The sequence below is a fragment of the Pteropus vampyrus genome, unplaced genomic scaffold (assembly GCF_000151845.1).
Source record: "Pteropus vampyrus isolate Shadow unplaced genomic scaffold, Pvam_2.0 Scaffold196, whole genome shotgun sequence".
In the NCBI taxonomy this organism is placed as follows: Eukaryota; Metazoa; Chordata; class Mammalia; order Chiroptera; family Pteropodidae; genus Pteropus; species Pteropus vampyrus.
The window spans coordinates 1,509,865-1,522,721 of NW_011888977.1; the positions used below are offsets into that span (position 1 = coordinate 1,509,865).

General features: G+C 43.5%; 3 protein-coding genes and 1 pseudogene across 10 annotated transcripts in view; 3 read left to right on the forward strand and 1 right to left on the reverse strand.

Moving 5' to 3' along the window:
• The window catches only part of RHPN2 (rhophilin Rho GTPase binding protein 2), a 53,928-nt gene extending 49,816 nt beyond the window's left edge, over positions 1 to 4,112 (forward strand). For both annotated transcript variants that reach the window (XM_011371854.2, XM_023537656.1), the window contains one exon: positions 2,734 to 4,112. In XM_011371854.2, the coding sequence (XP_011370156.1) occupies positions 2,734 to 2,994 (261 nt within the window). In that variant the 3' untranslated portion in view covers positions 2,995 to 4,112. The remainder of the gene's footprint in view (positions 1 to 2,733) is intronic.
• A 57-nt stretch (positions 4,113 to 4,169) lies between these two features.
• On the reverse strand, positions 4,170 to 7,645 carry FAAP24 (Fanconi anemia core complex associated protein 24). Of its 7 annotated transcripts, none has more exons than XM_023537658.1 (5): positions 7,553 to 7,645; positions 7,137 to 7,366; positions 6,877 to 7,016; positions 6,545 to 6,697; positions 4,170 to 5,320 (listed from the first exon to the last, which is right to left on the reverse strand). In XM_023537658.1, exons 2-5 carry the CDS (start codon positions 7,240 to 7,242, stop codon positions 5,072 to 5,074), a joined length of 648 nt encoding a protein of 215 aa, XP_023393426.1. In that variant the 5' UTR covers positions 7,243 to 7,366; positions 7,553 to 7,645; the 3' UTR covers positions 4,170 to 5,071. The 7 variants fall into 7 exon arrangements, with proteins under 7 accessions (XP_023393426.1, XP_011370155.1, XP_023393427.1 ...); XM_011371853.2 differs by having other exon boundaries at positions 7,442 to 7,602; XM_023537659.1 differs by lacking the exon at positions 6,877 to 7,016 and having other exon boundaries at positions 7,442 to 7,603.
• On the forward strand, positions 5,584 to 5,702 carry LOC111746655 (annotated as a pseudogene).
• A 168-nt stretch (positions 7,646 to 7,813) lies between the features above and the next one.
• The window catches only part of CEP89 (centrosomal protein 89), a 66,253-nt gene continuing 61,209 nt past the window's right edge, over positions 7,814 to 12,857 (forward strand). The window contains exons 1-2 of the mRNA XM_011371855.2: positions 7,814 to 7,984; positions 11,261 to 11,367. Of these exons, the coding sequence (XP_011370157.1) occupies positions 7,946 to 7,984; positions 11,261 to 11,367 (146 nt within the window). The 5' untranslated portion in view covers positions 7,814 to 7,945. The remainder of the gene's footprint in view (positions 7,985 to 11,260; positions 11,368 to 12,857) is intronic.

Genomic DNA, 12,857 nt, shown 5'->3' on the forward strand with positions numbered 1-12,857 from the left:
TTATATTAAAATGGTAAATTTTATGGTATGTGAATTGCATCTTAAAAAATAAAGAGGTTAAAGGGACTCACAGAACACCTCGGGAGAAGGGATCATGAGAAATGGTACTTTGAGGGGCGGAATCCATAGAATTGCTGGACAAGTGATCCCAGGTATCCCAACCAGAAACCGAAAAGAGGTTTGTCCAAAAGGAGGGTGAATCAAAGAGCCGGGCTCTGGGATGACGGACGAGAGCAGAAGGCACAGCCAGGGGAGGCATGACTTCACAGAGCAACGCGCCTGAAAAGAGATTGAAAGGCTTATCTTTCAGTTCTGTTACATCTTTGAACCAGGCCAATGAAGCATCGGATATAGTGGTTGAAAGCGAGGATTCTACACTCAGACTGCTTGGATTGGCATCCTGGCTTTGCCACCAGTTGTGTGACCTTCGGCAAGTCAGAGAATAGCTCTGGGCCTCAGGAAAGTGCAGAAAACAGTGCCCAGCATGGGGTGCATTTCAATTCATAATAAGTGTTATAATAACCACAATGTGGTTATTTTACCCCAGCAGGGACTTTAGATAGTGATATTGGAGCACTGTTTTTAACTGCCGAGACTTTTCTTCAAATAAAACCAAATGAGAATGAAGCTGAGTGCCCTTACTGAATTGATTACCTGCTCCCCCACTCTCTCTGGATCACAATGAGGATCCCTAGGACTCCTGTGGAGCGCAGTTTGAAAACTACTGATATAGTAAAAGGAATCCGAGGCTTGGAATCAAAAGGCCTTTTCCGCCGTTAACAAGCCGCGTGACCTCCAGCAGGTTAATACCCTCCCTCAGCCTCAGTTTTCTCATCCGTGTAATTAAGAGTTAGACTAGGGCTGTGGTTTCAAACGGCTCTGTAAAGCTCTGAGAGTTACAGAGAGGTGCCCCAGGAAGATGTGAGGAATGAATGCGTAGTTGAGAGCTCAGTAGATGTTGGGAAAAGTGGGAGGACGGGAAGAGCTATGAAAGGGAGCAGAGACATTCTGGTGGTAGCTGGGGCCGGGGGCGGGGGGACATAGGGCAAAGGAAAGCTTTTTATAGGCGATTTTGTGTGTGTGTGCGGGTATGTGTAGCACGGCAAAATTGTGTGCTGATGGGAAATGTCTGGGAGACAGGAGTGCAGGAAGGGGGATGCCTGGAGGAGAGAGGGCATGAGATCCAGGCACACCGGATCTTGAGGGGACTCGTCATTGGGGACAGATACAACAAAGTATAAGGCAAGGATATCAGGAGAACATATGAGGGGCTTGACAGAAGGTATCTAGGAGAAAAGGAGCGAAGTTACTAGGAAAATATAAGAGTGCTAGGTAATGGGGTGATTGGTTAAGGTGTGGGGTCAGGGTTAGAATTTCAAGGGAAGCCCTCTGGCTGGGTAAATAACCCTCCAGTAATGTGCCGCTATTTAAGGTGCAGGCCTGGGGGACGCAGCGGATGGATTCGAACTACAGTTGATTTTCTTTGGTCAAAGTGGAAGAGAACTGAGGGTATTTGTAAGGGAGTGGATATTTTGCATAGCGGACTCTAAGCTAGTGAAGGTTGAAAAATGTTTGCAGGTATCCAGTCTACCTCCAGGACTGTTTATTATTATTTCTAATGATAGCACATGTGTCCTATAGAGCATGTGAGATTAATGGCAGTTTTATAGAAAAGGGAGAGAGACTTCATCCTAAGGAGCCACACTCGAGGGACATTTTATAGTGAATGCCCTCCTTTATTGCTGCATCACCCAAATTCCCTGATTTATATAATGAACAATGTACCCAACCACTTTAGATGTATTATATTTATATAAATGGCCTGATTTCAGTGCCTGGAACATAGATGTTCAATAAACATTTGGTGAACAAAGCAATCTCAATGTTAGGCAAACCTTAGAAGCAGGTGATAACCCACGTGGAATTGTTTAGAAAACAGTTTCTTCAGATTTCCTATTTGAGTCTTACACAACCTTTTTAAAAGTTAATAGTAGTGTTTAATAGGTACAGAGTTTTATTTGGGGAAGATGACAAGGTTCTGGAGATGGGTAGTGGCGATGGTTGCACCACAATATGAATATACTTAATGCCAGTGAACCGTATCCCTTAAAAAGTTAAAATGGTAAATTTTGTTATGTATGTTTCACCAGTTTAAATAGAGAGGGAAAAAAGTTAATAGTATCCTCACTGTGGGTTCTATATTGTCTTTAAAGAGGATGAAGGTGATCTATACCTAATGGCGAGGGCCGAAATCCAAGATACACTAAGTGAAGAAAGCAGGGCACAGACCGGTGTGTGTAGTGTATTCCTTTTAAGGAAAAACAAATGGCGACCTACACTCACACACATATCATTACCTGTACATGAACATTACCTTTAACAGTGTAACAGAAACCGTGAGACGGGCCTGAGAGCCAAGGTGGGAGGGACATCTACTGTTCAATGTATTCATATTGTTGAACATGAATATGTATTACTTTTTCATCTATAATATAAATCTTAAAAAGTGAGTAGTGGCCCTTAGCCTAAAATAGTAACTAGAGTATATTCCTTAAAAATTTTCCTTGTTTTTAAGAGCCTAATTCTATGTAAGTGTTGGTCACCCGAGTTTCAGAATTATGTCAACTTTAAAGAGAACGCTTTAAGTGCAGAACGTGAGTCTCAAGCTTTGCAATCATTGATCAGACACCCTGAGGATTTCTAACACCCTTTTTCTTCCTTTTCTATGTGCAGCATAATAAGTGTGCCACGTACTCTGTGGGAATGCAGAAAACTTACTCCATGATCTGCTTAGCCATAGATGACGATGATGATAAAACTGATAAGACCAAGAAAATCTCAAAAAAGCTTTCTTTCTTGAGTTGGGGCACCAACAAGAACAGACAGAAGTCAGCCAGCACCTTGTGCCTCCCGTCGGTTGGGGTCACCGGGCCTCAGGTCAAGAAGAAGCTGCCTTCTCCCTTCAGCATTCTCAGCTCCGACAGTTCTTTGTAGTAACGTGAGGAAACAAAAATGTTCAGGCCCAAAACATTTCCAGTGCGGGCTAAGCCTTCATATCGGTGCCATGATGGAAAATTCCTAAACATTCTCGAATTCTGTTTTCTCACAGTGTAACCTTACAATGGATATGTATGTCTTCATGAATGAAAGTAACAAGAAACCTCTAGAAATTTGTGGAAAACAAACTTATTCAAGGAATGTCACCATATTGCTGCAAGTTATTTATTATATAAAGTATTGTAAATAGAATAGTGTTGAAAATATGGCTATTTTTAAATGGCTACAATTATGACTTTTAGTTACTATTGATTTTACTATTGATTAAATTGAGGTTACCTACATTGGTCCTATTTGTAATAGTTTCCATCCCTGGGTAATAGATCCTTCCTGATAAGCCCAAAAGCCTGATAAGCCCAAATTAAGGCAGGTCAAGGGTCTATAATGATGGACCTAAGAAGTTAGTGTTACTAAAAACTGTTCCAAAGAGCTCTTTCTGAGGGGAATTCATTAACCTAAAATGACAAGATTTTACTATTATTTCTACATAACATGAATGCTATTTCCAGATAAAGTCTAGTGCCAAATTTGTTGTGACTTATTAGATAAAACACTTTAGGACTAGCTTTTCTTCCAGTTTCACGTCATTTAAAAGTTGCTAACACAGTGGCAGTGTTAGATGAAGATGCTGTCTACAAGGTAGATAATATACTGTTTGATACTCAAAACATTTTTCATTTTGTCTCAAGTAGAAAGTACATGATTGTATATTTTAAAAGTCTTTAAAATGGGTTAAAACATTTTATAAGGTAAAGATGTAAATGATTCAAGTTTAAAGCTCTATTTGACTTCTTAAAATGATATTCTTACCACCTGATTTCTCTTGCTATAAGTTGGATGACACTGTGATTCTAGTAAGAGTCACTGTTGACATAGTACAAGTTATATAGCTAAGAAATATCTAGCATTGAAATCTGATTTTGAGAGTTAACGAGAATTTAAAATGTTTTCTAGTGTGCAATACCAAAAGGGAAGCAACGCCTTTGGGAAAATGTATCCACCGCTCTTAGGGTCGTTTTTATATAAGTATTTAAATAAATATTCATTTGCCTGTATTAATGGTTTTGACTTTTTCACTTTAATTCTTTCCTTTCAAATTATTTCTACCCTGATGCACAAATGTTTTTATTGATTTTTAAAAATTACTAACATGTCACAAAACAGGGCTTTCAAGTTGTCTTAGTATCTTTGAAAACATGTGGCACCTTTTATTGTATTTATTTTTCGAATGGGCAAGTGTGTACCTTTTGGCCCCCAGCCTCCAGCTCTCCTTTCTAGATACACCTGCTCCTGTCATTTTCCTGTGCGTCTTCCCATTGTTAGGCTATACATTTACAAACACGTTCTTTTCTGCCCCCCCCCGCCCCACACACACACATTGGCTTTTTATCTTTAAATGGGTATTCTAGACTCCAGGCTTTCTGTGTTCAGATGTGCCCAGTGACTGATTATAAACAAACTGCAGCTACCAGGAAGGGAGGGAGAGAGGAAGAACAAAGGCTGTACAAGTGTTTATTTACACAGGCAGCAGCCCTTAAAGCCCAAGGATATTAAGACCAGACCCAAAGAACAGTGGCTCTGCCACTCAGAACAAGGGACTTATGGTACACAGTGCTTCATTGGAGGTTTGTTTCCTTTAGAAGGTCATATCCACCACCTGAAACTTGATAAGACCTTTCCATGATAGATACAGGTCAAGGTCACACATTCAAATCTGCCCAAGCTGGCTTTTTGCTGGATCTGAGAGTCCCTAATTAAAGTTATTCTTTTAGGAAGATCCCCACCTGCTCTCTTCATGCTAGCAGAATCGGGGCAGCGCCAGCTGGGGCCCACTAATGTAAATGCCAGCACCCAGAGAGCAGGGCAGGATAACTGGCAGGTTCCACTCAGGTCTCGCCTCATCTTTCACTAGTTGTGGAGGGAAAATTTTTTTCTTGGTTTTTAAATATGAAAAGAAAACAAGGTAGTTCATGGTCTAAAGAGGAAAACATAGTAGATGCTGTGAGGAGAGCCGTCACCTGGACTGAGTGAAGAACACATAAATTTGCTGTGCTACTGCTTGTCCAACGACCTGCTCCAGTTCTTGGATGGAAGCATTACTTAGTTGCTGGATACTTGGAAACTTCTGAAGCAGAAGGGGAGCTTTAACTTTTCCAACCCCTGGGATCTGTTGCACAGTTCGAAGGAGGGCGGGCTCAGAGATCAGAGTCTGTTTCCTCCCAAGAAATGGATTCTTCCTGGGCTCTTTGATTTGTTCTTGAACCTGAACAGAAATTAGAGGAAGAGCGTGTGAGTGCCCTCTAGAGGACAGGCAGGGTTCTTAAAATGTAGTTTGTGGAAATTTTAGTTTTTCCATTTGGTTCAACTTGACTTACCACTATAAATGTTTTCATATGCCATGAATATGATTTTTCAGACATCAGCAAAATTATTAAATGATGAACCATATGACTACACAAAGGAGTAAGATAAAAATTTAAAAAACTTTGAGTTTTCAGAATGGTCAGGATAAAACTAATGAAAACAGTCTACGGCCATGCTACCCTGAATGTGCCTGATCTCGTCTGATCTTGGAAGCTAAGCAGGGTTGGGTCTAGTTAGTACTAGGATGGGAGATCACCTAGGAATACCAGGTGCTGGAGGCATAGGAAAAAAAAACAAACCACTAATGAAAATATACTCTGAGGAATTCAAACATGTTCCTATGGTCCACTAAGAAACATTTCAGTTGTAGGAGACTGAATGATGGCTATCCCTAAAATGGACCTGCTTGATAGAACAGCTTACTATCAAAGGAGGAACCCAGTCTTCAGTAAGTGCTGGATATAGGAAGGCAGATAATAGCATCACATAGAGAGAAGTTAGGAACAGTAATGTAGAGAGCTGTGCAGATAGAGAAGGATCTGTGAACCACACAGGACTGCATTTCCAATTCGGTGCTCGACCTTAGCTGCACATCAGAGGGGAAGATTATTTAAAAACAGCACAACAAAAATTGATGCTTAGGTCCTACTTCCACATTCCGATTTTTAATTGGTCTGCGGTAAGGCTCATGTATTATTATTTTGAAAAGTTCCCCACGAAATTCTGATGTACGATCAAGGTGAATAATCTTAAACACAGTGCTGATGCTTAACAAAAGATATGTGGGAATGAGGCAAAGCGGCTGCTAGTTGACATTTTCATGAGCGTCAGTACACAATAATGAACAATGGAGTCATCACAGCCTGGGAGTCCAAAATCAGGTCTCCAACTTGTTCACTTTGTTACACATTTGCCTAGAACAGGCAGCAAGCTCTGCTGGCTACAGAGGCAGCTTCTGTACTTAAATTCCTCAAAAAGGTTTCACAAATCACAGAATGATTAGATTGGATTGATGTACTCAATAAGAAACAATAGCAAAGGCAGCTGCTAGGGTAAAGGATCCAGGAAGGTCAGTTGAGAGTCTTCAGGACAAGGCTTTTGTGGAGTAGGAATCAGTACTTACTAACTGGATAATGAGGCAGGACGCTTCCATCTGGTTGGCCACTGGAAGCAAGACCATCCCAAGGTCTAACACGGTAAACTTCTGTATGGCTGGGAAGTACTGTTCACTTATCTGCGTTTTTTCAACTACTACGATGCCTTGAAGATTACTGGACTTCAAAGGAAAAAGAAAACAGTAAACCATTTTGTAACAAAATTCCTTTCAAGTTTAAGAAAACTACAGCTCCAAGAGTGCTTAGAATGGGCAATGGTTTCATATAAATTATTCTAAACATAAGAGAGAGGAGAATAGAAGTCAATTTTCAAGGTCAGTTTCTTCAATTCAGCACTTACATTTCTAACGCGAACAAGCCTCTTTCGGTAGCTACCTCCTGCCACCAAATCAGCTTCGGTGACATAAAGAATGCAGGATCTGCTAGACAAGTAAAAATCTACCGGTGTCAGGCCATCCTCAAAAACAAGTTTAATTTTCCCTTAAAATGCAGACAAGAAAATAAGTTCCGTGAGCTTTATATGAAAAAGTGACACTTGGTAGAACGTTTTTAAAAAGTGGGGTAGGAAGAGAGGGTTTATGCAGAGGGCAGCCCACCGACCTTGCATCCCCTGTGCCAGCTGCGACCCACGCCATTTCTCATTGGCCACAACGTGCCCAAAAGGCACGTGCACCGGGCCTGTGCCATCAGGCGGGTTCCGTTCCATCGCCGGCCTTCATCCACAGGAAATGAAAGAGGGAACTCGAGCAAGCTCTCCTGCACACGGCCCACACTCTTCTCGAAGCCAGAGCCTCTTTGGCAGGAGCTGGTCCGCAGTGTTCCCTAAAAGACTGAATTATTTGCCAAAGTCTAAGAACCAGAACATCTCTGTCCTGGTCACCGCATCCCTCATTTTCGTCACATGCCTGGTTCCTGAGAGCCCTGCTCGGTCCAAGCCGTGGCTCCTCTGTTCAGTCTAGGTCGGGGGCAGAGCCGGCTGGGGTCCCACCTCGGTCTAGGGTCTACAGCTACATTACCTGCAGCGCGCCACTTCGGATTCCCCAGCGCGCTCCCGAAGTCCTTCGTCTTGCCCGCCCTCTGCCTCTCACGGAATCTGATAGGCTATGGCGTCAGAGATCGACATCTAATCTGACCAATAAAAGAACGTACAGCGCGCACAATTTCCGCCCGGGAGAGGATTTGAGCAGAACCTGCTGGTTGCCAAGAGCGACGGGGATGAAGTATTCTTGGCTCTAATTGGCCGGCGCGAAAGCAGAGCCAGTGGCAGACGTGCTTGTTGCGAAGTCCCTTGCGTAGAAAAAGCTCCTGAGGCTAGGCCTGCTTTTGGGACAGGCTTTAGCGAGAGGTCCTGGGTTCTGAGGAGACCAGCGCGTGAGTCCAGCGGGGTGCGGCCGCTCCCCGCAGCAAGGATGTTCCTGGGGTTTCCGAGAGGCCGCAGGAGCCAGTTTGTAAGTAGATCCCTGCCCGGCCTGTGCTCTGGCCTGGGGGCCAGGAATTAAGGGAGGAGGGCATGGGCTTTGGCCTGAGATTGAGGCAAGGTAGCGACACAAGAGGAAGTGGTTTTCCGTTCGAAATGCCTTGATTTTTCGTGTTCTGAAGAATCCTTTATCCCAGGGTCAGCCTCAGTCGGACAGGAATCGCCCTGCAACATTCGCTCCTCTCTTGGGGAGTTCGCTCCTGCAGGGCAAAAACTGCTCCGTTGCTGGATGTCTCGGATGGCGAGTCATTCTTGAATCCTTCCCTCGCCGATCCCCACGGACACCCCATCAGCAAGTTCCGTAGATTGTACCCACCAAATACATCTGGCAGCTGTTCCCGCCCCGCCCCCTCCGCGTCCTCCAGCATCTGCCCGTACGGCTGCAGCAGCCCCTCACCATTTCTGTTTCCAGTCTTGCCCTAGTCCATTCTCCACATAGCAGCCAAAGGACTTCTTTTAAAACGCAGATTTGATCGTGCTGCTGCCCTCATTAGAACCCAGTGTCCCCAAATATCTCTCTCGCTTGCTCTCGCGGACACACACACACACACACACACACACACACACACATACACACTTACTCACTCTCCACCCATATCTACCTTTGCTCTGTTCCTTCAGGCCTTTGCTTTTACTTTTTCTTCTGCCTGGAATACTTTCCTCCATCCCTACCCATGGCCACTCTGTCACTATGGCTGCATACTCCCAGCCTCATTCTCTGATACCACCTGTCTTTGCTACTCACTTCCTCTAGTATCTTGCCTCCAATAATGGTTAACGCACATCACCACCCCCTAACCAATCAGTTGATCTTATCAGTGTTCTTACTGCCCTCGTTTTCCAGCCCTAATTTCCAATTGCACAGTCCATCATTATAATCACGTCCCTTTTACACTCTCAACTCTTGTGCTCCTCTCTCCCTTTTCCATACTTGCCTAGTGAATCTCCAAACCTACTTCCATCCAGTTCTCCATAAATGTAATACTTTAAGTGCAGAGAAAGCGTCTTGATAAGGGCACTCCTGACCTCTGTTTTTGACTGGGTTTAGAAAGCATGTCTGACTTGGCTTCCTGTTCTCAGCCCTCTCATCAGCGGCAGTCGTTTTAGGCAGATGGGTGTTGAGATGCAGTGAAAGCATAGTTGAAGCATATTTTTGCATTGCAATTTTGCTAACTCAGCATGGCATGATTGAGTTCTTACTCTGTCTGATTGACAGCCTATGGCCACACTGTCTAAACGATAGACAAACCAATAAGTAACTGAGCACAAAATGGTTAGGCAAACATTGCTGTACAGGTGCATACCAGGGGAGGAGCAGCAAAGTCAGTCCAGAGAGTTGACTGGGCCTTGGTGGGGGTAAAGATAAGGGAAGAGAATTCCAGGAGGAGAGAACAGCCTGAAAATGAATGAATTATTTGCTGTGTGGGAAATGGAAGGCAATTCTGAATGTTAAAGCATAGAGAATATGGGTAGGGATGAAGAGGGCTAGTAAGAAAAGAATCTGGGTCCATTGGTAAGAATCAACTGATAGCAGCTGAGCAGCCTCCTGTACTTCACTAGACCATTTATCTATCATCAAGAGAGTGAGGCTGCCCAATCTGGGCTTTCCTGCTGGGTCGAGACAGGTTCATCCTGTGTTTTAGAGAGAGAGGCAGGAGGACCACAGTTAGGAAACGATTATAGTGGTACAAGTGAGAAATGTTTAGCATACTGTGAAAGAGTCACTCTATCAAACAAACAAACAAACAAACAAACAAAAACCTCATGAGGCATTTTTGGAGGGCCTACGAGATGCCAGCCCTTGGCAATTCAAAGGTGAAGAAACCCCTTTTTTACTCCTTGAGCATCTCACAGATGCAGATAGGGATGGGAGATGAGGCAGACATTAAACTGTTAAATTGCTTGACAAGTACAGGATAGTAGGTGCTACACGGAGCGGTAGACAGAATAGCGGGATACAGCAGACACTGCTCTGGAATGCCTGCACTTGGGGTTGGCCATGCAAGTGGGCGGGGGTTGGGGGTGGGTACTGCAGGAGACACTTGGAAGGTCTACCCATCCTGAAGGATGCCCAAAACCCTGGCTCTCCCCCTTCGTTGCTCTTCCCTTCTCTCCCCTGTACCTTATGCCTACCACTGCCTGATGAGTCTTTTTAGGGTTCAGTTTCAGGGAGTGTTCCTCACTAGGCCACAGGATCTCATTAGTCTGGTATCAAAACTATTAAATGGGACCAATCCTCAGCCCATTGTTCTAGTCTCTCCCTCCCGGATACCTCTGTGTTACAGCAAACTGGATGCTTGCTTGTTATTTCCAGAGCACTGCCACTAATGCCTTGCTTCATTCCTTCGTACATGCTGTTCCCTTTTCCAAGAATGCTTTTCCATCACATTCCCCAAATGTGATAGCGGTGGCCATCTTGGAAGACTCAGTCTAAATGCCTCTGTGATTTTTCTCTAAAGGGACATTAGAGGGCCCCTTGCTAGCCCCCAGACCTGAAGGACCCCTTCTCTCTCTGGGCCACCTCAGCACTTTGTCTTTACCTCTCCGTTGGCACATTCCATAATTCTCTGTTTTGCAGTAGGCATTGGGATGTTTTTCCTCTGCACCCTCCCTCCTTGAGGATAAAGACAAGGTTTCTTCATTGCTGTCATGGTGTTTTGCCTCTAGTAGGTGTGAATGAATGGCTGATGCAGAGAAAATGATTGAGCCACACTCAGAAACTTCTGAGAGATTCGGTTGCCTAAAGCAGGATTCTTCAACTTTCATTGTGTATGAACTAGTTTTTCTTACACTGTGTCACTGAAACTACTTAAAATCTTTATGAAGCCCCTACCAGCTGTTGGGCAATGTGCTAAGTGCTAGAGTTCAGGGTTAGTGAAGACAAGAAGATTGTCTGCTCTCAAGAAGCTTCCATTCTGCAGGAGGGTGGCAAGTGAGTAGGGTCATTGGGGGCCATGATGTGAGACAAGTGGAGGTGCTGGAAGGTGACTCCTGGGGTTAGGGAAGCTGCTCTGAGGAGGGAAGTCTGAGAAGGCCCCACAATAGGCAGCAGTAATGGCACTCCCTGGGTGGGCATGCTTGTCTGGGCAGTTGGGGGATGGGGGTAGCAAGGGTAGAGTGACCTCTCTGGTGGGGTACATCCCTGGGTAGCCAGTACACGTGTCCCCTCTCAGGCCCAGAGACGAGTGGTGGCAGGATGCAGGTGATTCCTTACACCAGTGACCTCTGCTGGGTTTTATTTGTGCAGAAACACATCATCCATGGCTTTCTCCCTGCGGCCAGTATTGCACCGAAGCCAGCTGTGCCCCGGACACCTCCTCCTCGCAGCCCCAACCCCTCTCCAGAGAGACCAAGGTGAGTGAGTCTCAGGTGAGCAGGCGCTGAGGTCACCTTTGTGCTCAGCCACCAAGTGGTGGGAACTGGAATTGTTCCAACTGGTAAGAAAATTACAAGTAGGGTGTTTAGAATCTTGTCCTTTAAAATATTTATCATGATTGCATAATTTAATATGCTTTCTCTGTAGGATAATGGTTTATCCCTTTTAGGTGTATGGAGTGCTCACTTTTCATAATTGAATGCAATTAGTATTTTTCAAAATATAAAACACTAAAGCCCAAATATTCCAGTTGATATCAAATGTTAAAAACAATTTGAGTTGTGCACATAATTTTCTTTTTAAACATAACTCTGCCTTGCGGGAAGGAAGGAAGAGGCATTGGTTTCCCCATTCTCCAGTGCTTCTAACCAGAGAGCTGACTTCATTTTATATCTAAGACCCCTGCCTGTGATTTTAGACACAGGAGAATTTCAGACTATTTTTTATCTATACGATAACCTGGATCCATGACTTGACTATTAGCAACGAGAACAAATTGCATTCAAGGGCAGTGCCTTCTTTTGATTGTTCTTTCAGACTGGAATATATCGTATGCCTCCCGATATAAACACTTAAATACTTTTAGTGTTGTTTTTCCTTTGGTACTATCTTGATATCAAGAATAGCCATTTATTAGTATTTACTCTGTGCCAAGGACTCTACTAAGTGCCCTAGAAGCATTATTTCATTATATCCTTTCAGTGACCCCATGAGAGAAGTCCTGTTGGCATCTCTCTTTTGAGCTCAAGTGTTTGTCATTTGCCCAAAGTCTCATAGCCGACAAGTGGTGGCTTTGCTGTGATGCACTTGAAGGTCTGTCAAGCTCTTCAGTGTTTGTGTGAACAACCCTTTAGTTATGTCATTAGGACTTAAATGTTTGTGTAGCAGCAGCAACAGTGAGAGGGTTAGCTTTATGTTCCATTATAAAGCAGAAAAACAAACAAACAAAAAAAAACACATCATTTTCATGGCAAACATGCCGTAGACTCATTAGAAAATTTCTGGTCTCGTGCTTTACAAAAATACCTTGGTTGTAATCTTTATAAACCCAAATTAATCAACATGGCTTTAACAAATTTGGCATTTTTCTAAATCTTTTTATTTTCAAGTAGCATGCACATTAATCTTCGATTATTCTATTTCACATGTAGTATAAGCGCTTTACCTCTATGTCCTCCTTCCCATCCTTTGTGTTACTGTTGTCTTACGTTTTAATTCTATATGTTATAAACCCCACAATATATTGTTCCTATTTTTGCTTTAGACAGTCATTTATCATTTTAAAAACAGGTTTTTTTGAGGTATAATAGACATATGATAAACTGTACACATTTAAAATGCATAATTGGTAAGTTTCAACACATATTTACACCTGTGAAGCCCTCACCACCATCAGGATAATAAATATGTCCATCATCCCCCACAGTTTCCTTACACTCATTTGTAATTCCTCCCTCCAGCCCCTCAC